Genomic DNA, 9,401 nt, shown 5'->3' with positions numbered 1-9,401 from the left:
AAGCAGCGGCTGCCCTCTTGGCGCGGTTGACCCGTTCCCCGTAAGTTGCCCGACGGGGACAGTATCTCTTGGTTGACGAGGGGCTCCCTCCTCTGATGGAGCCGCTTGCGCTCCCGCTTGGCCCAGCTGGACCGTTACAGGAGGAGTAGGGGGGGGTCTCACCGGTGTATCACTTGGCTTTTCTCCCTCTTGCGTCGGCCTCTCAACGGGATTCTCGTCTGGTGGCGCATCCCCTCCCTGGTTAGGAGGTTCAGTGGGGGTCCCTCCGGGTGGCTCAACCGGGTCATCCTTCCTTGGTGGAATCTCCTGTTGTGCGGAAAGTCCCTTGGGTTGCTCCCCCGATTCGTCAGGATAGGTGTCCCCTTCGCCGGTGGGTAACGGCCGCTGCTGGACATCCTCCATCGGATAGGAGATGACACTTTGAAGGGTTGCTATCTGTATCGCCATCTCTTCAGGGGACAGTCTTTCTCCTGCTCCCATTGACGAAATTAAATGAATGGCATGAGCCAAACTTTCTTCCATATCCAACAGTTTAGCTTCTAACTGTTGCATTCGAGTTGCCCCCGGTTGCTCGCTTACGGAAGCTTCCTTCGTTGCACTCACCGGGGACAAGGGGCCCCAAGGAGGAGGATCCCCTTGGACTATTCTCGATCTCGCGGCTAGAATCCCCTTGGCCATACCCGTTACGGCCGAGATGCTGGTATCTATCGCATAGGTGCGACCTTGTAACTGCTCCCAACTTTGTTCAGGGACTTCCGTAGGCTCTTTCCACGGAACAAGTTCGGAGTAATCCCAACTCAGGGCGCCGCGGCGAGACGTGTCCCCCTCCGTCTCCTCGGACGTCCTGTTCCAATATCGCCATGGTTGGCTGCTGTCTAGCTCCGGGACGGTTCCTAGGATGCGCCCTTCCATCGAAACTCGCGGATGGAGTCCACCTGCCCGACGCTCTCTGGTCTCTCGGGGTCTGGCTCCCCACTCCGACGGGGTGGGTAGCGAAATCAAAGGGAGAGCGGTCGCTTTTGGCCTTGCCCCGAGGTCGGCCTCGGTCTCGTTCCGGGTACCGAGATCGATGAGAGGCGGGGTGGAAGTGGAGGCTCCGGTTCCGTTCCCGGCTGCTCCCAGCTCCTGGGAGTCTTGGGCTTGCACAGGTTGGTTGTCGGGAGACGCATACGGATCAAACAAAGGATCCCTGTCCGGGACAGCTTTGGATTCCGCTGGGCCCGACTTAGACATGATTGGTAACAAAATGTCAGACTGTGGCTAGATAAGGCACTCTCTGCAAGGTTCCCTTTAGAAGCAAGAATAAGTCCAGTGTCTGGCAAAGGAAGCTTTATTGCAGAAAAGGTCCATTATAGTCCACTGTCCTGAATAGGAGACTCAGGATGGTACATGATCATTGTTACCAATGAAGAGCAAGCATAGGAAACAAAGTAACAAATCCCATCTGGATCAGCCTCCCCCCACAGTTCTCAAAACAACATCTCTCAGTCTTGGGAAGCTGCTCTCCTCCAAGGCCAATGCTTGGTGGAACGGTGTTAGACAAAACAGTCTCCTCCGGTGGGAACGCTGCCTGGGAACTGGTGCACCTGGGAAGAAAACACTCAAACACTAGAAGCATTAGAAAATGGAGTCAGTACAGTTTAGATATACACTGGACCTGACAGCCTTCTGCTTTCAGATTCTGCCCTGACTTCCTTTCACTTCTCCAGGGTAGTGAGATGTAGGAGAGAAGCAGTAAGGAGGAAAAGTGGCTCGGCAGATCTGTGCTGACAGGTACGCCCGCCTGCCGGACTGCTGCTCTTCTGTTCTTCGCTTCACAGTGTGATCCCTAATTGGCCTTTCTGTGCATAGCATTTTGACCAGTTACTAGCTTGAAGGAGGAATCTTGTTCTGGAAAAGGCTGGGCACTGTTGGGTGTCAACTTAATTGTGGGCACCAGGATTTCCTCAGAAAGATCAGTAGTGGTAGACATGAGTCTTTGAAAAACCACTTGTCTGGTGTTGCTAGTTTTCCTTTGTAATATGCAGGGAGCTACCAGCCATGCTGACTAAAGGGAACCTTCATGTTCAGAATAGCGAAGAGTCCAGTAGCACCTTTAAGACTAACCAACTTTATTGTAGCATCAGCTTTCAAGAACCACAGCTCTCTTTGTCAGGTGCATCGTCAGACCCATGCATGGCCCATGGTTTCTGGTTCATGCAGCTGCTTACATGCAGCCAGAAGGATAGATTTGTGTACACACAACTGCTTCACCTTGAGGGAGGAGCCTATTGGTAGACATGTCAGCCTCTCTTTTCCAAAGTCATAGATCCAGAGGAGTTAGTCTGTAGTAGCAAGATAGTAGAGTCCAGTAGCACCTTTAAGACTAACCAACTTTATTGTAGCATAAGCTTTCGAGAGCCACAGCTCTGACCGATGCATCTGACGAAGAGAGCTATGCCTCTCGAAAGCTTATGCTACAATAAAGTTGGTTAGTCCTAAAGGTGCTACTGGGCTCTTTACTCTCTCTTTCCCAATAATCCCTGACAACGGGATGTTGCTGAGCAGAGCAGAACACGCCGAGAATGCTCAAGTCTTGGTTCTGGCTCTTGGGAACTTGTTTACCTGTATTGGGTGAGGAGGAGGTTACTTAGGTGGAGCCATTTACAACAGGGAGCTACACTGGACTTTGACAGTTCCCAGAGTTTGGGGAAGGTTGTGTTCTTGCCCTGCTGTGAGTGAAGCAACTTCCTCACAGTGGCCAGGAAGGAAACAGGGTGGCAACTCTCGGCAGCTATTGGGCCTCAGGTACCAGAAGGTAGTATGGGACAGTGGAGGGGTCTCTATAGCAACTCTACCTCGGCACTGAGATCTTGGCCAACATGCTGTTTGATGTTCATTGATAAAATGCTGCTCCCTCAATGAATTTGGATGGGGAGAGCTACTTTCTCTGTTTCCAGCCCACCCTTTGTGTGTAAGTGGTGTGGGTGGGGTGGTGGGGTGGGGGGTATACTTTTGGAGCAGCGTCTGTTGGCGGGGCACTGGCTGCATACAGGAGTAGCCAGTAGTTGAAAGCAGTCGGGAGCAGCAAGGCTCAACGGAGGTGTATGAAGAAAGCAAAGGTGGCTGCCGGCTGAACTAGTCTTGCTCTGGAACTTCTAGATGTTTGTTTTTCTGTTGCATTGCAGTTCAAGGTGTTTTGTTGCCTCAAGCAGAGGTACCTTACATGCTTGATATTCCAAACTCTGTACCAAGCAAGGAACCATTTATACATAATTTCATTATTGCTTTGGAATATGTTAATTCTGCCCCGTTAATAAAACAACCCCCAAACCAAAATGCTTCCGGATATGGCAACACAAATCTGCTTCTATATCAAAATCCTTTTTTGCATCTAAAAATAAAAAAGACTAATTTTGCTCTTTCTTTTTTACATATTCAATGACATTAATAACCTTCCTTATATTGGATGTCAACAAATGTCCTGGAATAAACCTGGCTTGCTCTTTAGGTAGATACCTCAAAAAAATTAACTTCAATCTCGCTGCCAAGTGGCCAACATTTTATAATCACAATTAAAAAAATTTATTCTACAGTAAGAATTTGGAATCATCTTTCCTTGCTTTAGGAAGCAATATAATTTTACCAGTTACCCATGACTGAGGAAATGCATTTTGCCTGTGTATTTCATTTACAGCCCTATGTAAGCATAAGATAAGATTTCGGAGAACAAGTTACAGTATTCTGAAGTTTTATACGTTTAAGTGAATTTATATGCCGCTTCTCCAGAGACCTGCTTAAGAAGGCTTCCAACTAATAAAAATGAAACCATTAAAACTTTAGCCCTAAAAAGAAGCAGGCCAGGGCATAACAGCAGCATAAAATATACCTTGAGCAGACTAGAAAGATATAGACAAATTAATCCTCGAGTCAGAAGCTGCCTATAAAAAGTTTTTAAATACAGGAAAATGAAGATAAGCGAGTTCTGACGGCCCATCTTTCCTTCTGTGGAAGTGGCAACATGTTCAGCCCTTACAGTATCGGGGCGGAGTGTTGTGCAGGACTCCAGCGGTGCAATCGTAACAGCGTAGCCACTCCTTTTTGCATTTATACACAATTTTTCTCTTTCCCCCCTCCCCGCAAGAGGAAACTGCATCATATGTGTTCTCCAAAACCACAACTTCTCTTCTGACTTGGCCTTTGTGTCTTATGCTGCCCTGCTGTAGATTTCCTGTCTTGTCCTGTAGCAGGTAAGGCAAACGCCTAAGATGTGGTTGGGCAAGGGGTGGGGAGTGTGTGTGTGCGCTCCGTCTTTGTGCCAGGGTTGGCAACTGTTGTCCAAGTGGTATTTGTGAAGCCAGCAACGCCTCTCGCAGCCTGTGTGAGAGCTGCAAACCTCTCTCAGCGACAAACATCAATGCCCATGTTGGCGTCTTCAGCAACTTCAGTATGTCGCTGGTGGTTGGGGAGAGTCTCTGTGCCAGTCCAGATAGGCTTCAAAGTGGGTTCCAAAAAGCAGCGCTGGTAAAAATCCTCATCTGAGCAAAAATCAAATCTGTTTTGAGGCACCTGCAAGAGCAAGCGGGTGCTTTTGCCCCCAAATGCAACCCAATCGAAACGTGTTCTTGTTAGCGCTCTAATGCCAGCAGAGACTCTTTGAGGCAGGATCCTGCACGCTGCTTGAAAGGTGGAAATTCAACAGAGGCAGCCTGCCTTGGTAGGGAGATACAGGGATGGGGAAGCCCTGCTGAATTTCTGCCTGTCAGGCAGATGTTTATGGCACTTGAGGTTCAATGTGGAGTGGAGGCGGGGAAAGCGGTCTCAAGGTTCATTTCTGAGTGCCAGGGGCGGGGGCTGTGCTTCCATGCCTGCTTGTGAGCATCCAGAGGCATCTAGTAGTTGTCACTTGGGCAGAGCTGGGTTGCTTGGTTTGGTCTAGTAACACTGTTCCTCCGTTCTTGAATGCATTAGATATATTCCTGGTGGAAGATGGGGTATTAGCACCATAAAGGCCTAATGGCCGCATAACTGGAGAAGGGATCCTCCATGTAAAAAGACAGTTTACCTGTAAGCAGGGCTTTTTTTCAGCTGGAACGTGGTGGAATGGAGTACCAGCACCTCTTGAAAATGGTCACATGGCCGTGGCCCCGCCCCCTGATCTCCAGACAGAGGGGAGCTTAGATTGCCCTTCGTGCTGCAGCGCAGAGGGTGTTCTAAACTCCCCTCTGCCTGGAGATCAGGGGGCGGGGCCACTGGCCATGTGACCATTTTCACCAAGGGTGATTTACACTTTAAAAAACTCCCCCCTTGTTCCAGCTGACCCAAAGTGACGTCATTGTGGGGTCCTGAGTTCCACCACCTCTTTTCCCAGAAAAAAAGCGACTGCCTGTGCCTGTAAGCGACAGGCACAGGCAGTGTCAGCTCTCACATTCATGGCTTGCTTTTCAGAGGAATCTAACTAGCCACTGTTGGAAGCAGCACGCTGGGTGAACCAATCTTGAATTCCAGGCCCCTTTGGAGCCCTGCCATCTCCTTAATTTGTTTTGCTCCAGTGAGCTGCTGCTTAAGAATGGGAAGCTGAAAAAACCGAGATGCCCTCTGCTATACAACTCAAGATTTTAAAAGAGAGCCGTTCTCAAGTTTTCAAGGGGTAGAGTAACTAACTGGCCCAATCTTTCTACAAAAGCAGGCCTAGTTCTTCAGCCAAGCCGTTCAACCAACAGCACAGCAAGGTGGGCACCAAGAAGACCTGCCAGGGCTTGGATTGGTGTTGGCCATCAGCAACATGGTTGGGACAGACACCCTGTCCTGGGCTCACCTTGCTAGCAGATGGGTCCAACGGGCTTGGCTAGGGCCTGGCTGGCAGTGGCATAAGAGGGGGAGAGTATCTTGCTGGGGGGGGGCAATAGAATACCTTGAACCAGCCCTGAAAAAAGAAATGGGAATGGAAGAGCTTGTTCCAGCAGCTCTGCCCCCTCTGGCAGCCCAAGGGTCTCTGGGTCCCTAGCAAAGCCTGCAGCTTCTCCTCTGCTACCCCTTAAGCTGGCCTGCCTGTGGGCTGGCTTCTCTGTTGTGGGCAAGATTAGCATCTCTGGCCTGCACCCTGCCCATCCTGTGAATGTTCACCCCACCGCCCATTTTGTAGATTGTCTATCATAGTGTGAGCCTCTATCTACACAGGAAATGGGTCGCCCTGTTAGCCGGTATGCTTGTTGCTTGCTGGAGGTATGCATCATCTTGCACTTCAGCTTTGCAAATCTGTGCAGGTGAAACGCGCAAGCCTTGTGGCGTGTTAAAGGCTGCCTGGTGCATGAGCCTGTGGCTATGAGCTTTTGTTTCACGGGGGCATTTTGCTGCATTCGCTGCGACAGACCAATACAGCTGTTGCCACCCTGGAAGGTAACTTTAAATCACGTTGCAAAGGGTTGGTGTGAATTCGGTTGAGTGGCTTCTCAACTTGTATGACAACTGCCATCGAAGTGTGAGGCACAAAGATACCTAAAATTTGGCTCTGGTAGAAATAAAAGAAAAAAATTCTTTGGGCACACCAAAATGAAACATATTCTGAGATGCAGGAAAATGGTGATTGAGGAAAGAAACGTCTGAGCATGTGCAGAGTACATTTTATTTATCATTGAGTACCACCATCCCCATATAGACTTTAAATTTGGGAAGATGGCTCAGAGAGCAGGGCTTTGAGGAAATAACTGTCTCAATGCCTTGGGTTCGATGTGTCACTAGACCCCATGAAAAGCATCCCTGTCTGGCTTCCAGCCCCACTTAAAGAGGAACATGGGATCCTGTTTTCTTCGTTGTGGTTCCCCACCCACCCACGCAGCATGATTGCACGAGAAGGGGCAAAGAAATGTTAGTTTGTGAGAGGCAAATGATCAGGAAGACAATTTTAAAAATACAACTAATCCATTAAATAGACAACTGTAATCAAAACCGCCATGCTTGATATTGAAATGCCAATAAAAACCAAATGGCAGCAGCGATGAAAATCATTGGGGTTGAGGGAAGCCAGAGGGCCTGGAAGATGCTGCCAAAGACCCAGGAAAACAAGTACTTTTACCTGGTGCCTAAAATGCAGGACAGTCGTCATGGGCGAGGGGGCTGAAACCCACCCACCTTCTCTCAGGCCAGAGGACAAAGTGCAGAGCCTCTGCCACGCGGCTGGTTGAAAGCACTCGTTGCTTTGTGCAGTTCCAGCACAGGCCATCATGTCTAAGCCAAGACTTCAGCCATGTACTGAGTCTTGGTTCACAGCCGTGCGGGTGGGAGATCTCCCAGAACTGCAACTGACCTCGAAATTACAGAGCTCGGTTCCCCTGGAGAAAGTGGCTCCTTTGGAGGGTGAAGTCTCTAGCATTACACTGCTGTCGGGCTCCCTCTCTAGGCTCCAGGGCTTTTTTTCAGCTGGAACGCGGGGGACGGAGTTCCGGCCCCTCTTGAAAATCGTCACATGGCTGGTGGCCCCGCCCCCTGATCTCCAGACGGAGGGGAGTTGAGATTGCCCTCTGCACCACCGAGCAAGGGCACTCTAAACTCCCCTCTGTCTGGAGATCAGGGGGCGGGGCCACCAGCCATGTGACCATTTTCTCCGAGGGCAACCCACTGAGTTCCACCACCTCTTTTCCCAGAAAAAAGGCCCTGCTAGGCTCTATTGCAATTCTCAGAAATTCTCCAGTCCTGAGCAGGCAAACCTAAGCACAGGCCCAGGAGACATGCCCGTCACTTCCTCATTGAGCCACGCCAAGCAATTTTCTCAGTGGCCTGGCTGAAGAACTGGCTGTGCTCTGAGCAAAAAGCTCTTCTGAGGTGGCCATTTTGGGGTGAGGAGAGGGAGGGACCCTGGTGCGAGAACAAACGTTAATCTAGTATATCTTTTGGTTCTCTCCCCCACCCGCTTCAGGTCTAATGGCATCTGTCAACTATTCCCTCATGGTGGTTCTTTCCAGTCTCCTGGTGGCCAGTGGTTTCAGTTTCCCTGGCCTAAAACTCCTTTTACAACATGGCGCGGCAGGAGACAATATGGAGGCACACAACCTTCGTGCAGATTCTCTGCTTGTTGCCACAGGGCAGTGGGAGTGGAAGACGGTGGGAGAGGCAAGCCACAACACCCCACTGTTCCCCCGTAGGAAAAGGGCATATCTGGTTCTCGAAAGGTACCCTAACAGGACTGCTGTGGAGACAACGACTAGCCTGTTAGTGGAAGATGAAACCACGGAGCCTGTCACAGGACTCGCAGCTCGCCTGATGGAGACCGAGGAAACCTCTCAGCCAGGGCTGGCTAGAAATGGTTCTTCCACTGAGGCCCCAGCAACAAGCAGCCCCCTCGATGACAGTTCCACGGAAGCCACAGTTACCCACTTCAGCACGGTGGCGGACACAGCACCACGTCATGGCCGACTGACCTCTCCCAGCCTTGTTGAGGACTTCACTGACACTACAAATGCCGAAGAGAGCAGCCATCTTTCTAACACCACAGATGCAGCCCAGCCCACCTCCACAGCGCCCTCTCAGACTTTGGCGGCCACTTCGGCTATTTCTGTAGCGCCCCTGGGCCTTGACACGAAGGCTGGCGGGAAAACAGGAAACGCCACGTCTTCTCTCTCACCGCCCCTCACCAACCCCAGACCAACCCCCACTGGCCAGTTGAGGCCTCCCCCCAAAGCACCCCCCAGAGGCTCTGACAAGTGGTTATGGCAGTGTTTATTGGCCATTTCTCTCCTGGCCCTCGTGGCCGGCATCTTCATCATTACGACGTTTGTTCTTGCTACCCTGCTCTGGCGCCAGAAACGGGCCTACAAGCTCAGCCGGCGCAACCAAACGGAGATGGTGTGCATCTCGTCCCTGCTGGCTGCCGAAGAGGCGGAGGCCTCGAGAGGACGGCTGCCCCGTGCAAAAAGGGTGAAGATGCTGGCCGAGGACGGGTCGGAGACTGACGTGGACAACTTGACTCTAAACAGTTTCCTGCCCTAACATGAACCCACCTCACAGGTCCCCGGCCCACTCCAGTTTTCTCTTTGCAGAACCATCCTCAATCTGAGCTGGGCTTTCCGGCTCAAAGCACCTCTGGGTCACACAAGTATTAAATCCAGGGCTGTGGAAGGAAACTTCCGAGTCTGTTCATTACAGGAAGCCATGATGCGATCAACGATTTGCTCCCTTTCTAAAGATTGTATATTTGCACACTTTCTGTCCACGTAATTTATTCTCGTTTTGCTAGTTAGGATCCCCCGAAGCCGCACTCTTTCAGTGCTGGCTTCTGAATCTTTTCCAGTGACAGTATTTTTCCTGCTCGTCCTGAAACTTGTCCAAAGACTGGCCTGTTTGGCAGAGCGTTCCAAGCCTGTCGTTACACCATAGGAGGGCAAGACACTTTCACCAAAAAAAAAAAAAAGCCAGCTGCATTTTGG

General features: G+C 50.7%; 1 protein-coding gene across 1 annotated transcript; it reads left to right on the top strand.

Moving 5' to 3' along the window:
- Positions 1-1,399: 1,399 nt before the first annotated feature.
- Positions 1,400-9,286, top strand: SELPLG (selectin P ligand; the record flags this gene model as incomplete). The annotated part of the gene is made up of 3 exons (XM_054995885.1): positions 1,400-1,452; positions 4,171-4,229; positions 7,895-9,286. Coding segments are annotated over 3 exons (1,182 nt in total), but the record flags the coding sequence as incomplete, so codon positions are not given.
- Positions 9,287-9,401: the final 115 nt, after the last annotated feature.

The sequence above is a fragment of the Eublepharis macularius genome, chromosome 13, assembly GCF_028583425.1.
Source record: "Eublepharis macularius isolate TG4126 chromosome 13, MPM_Emac_v1.0, whole genome shotgun sequence".
Lineage (NCBI taxonomy): Eukaryota > Metazoa > Chordata > Lepidosauria > Squamata > Eublepharidae > Eublepharis > Eublepharis macularius.
Note: the sequence above shows the minus strand (reverse complement) of the source record. Positions and strands in the feature narration are given on the sequence as shown.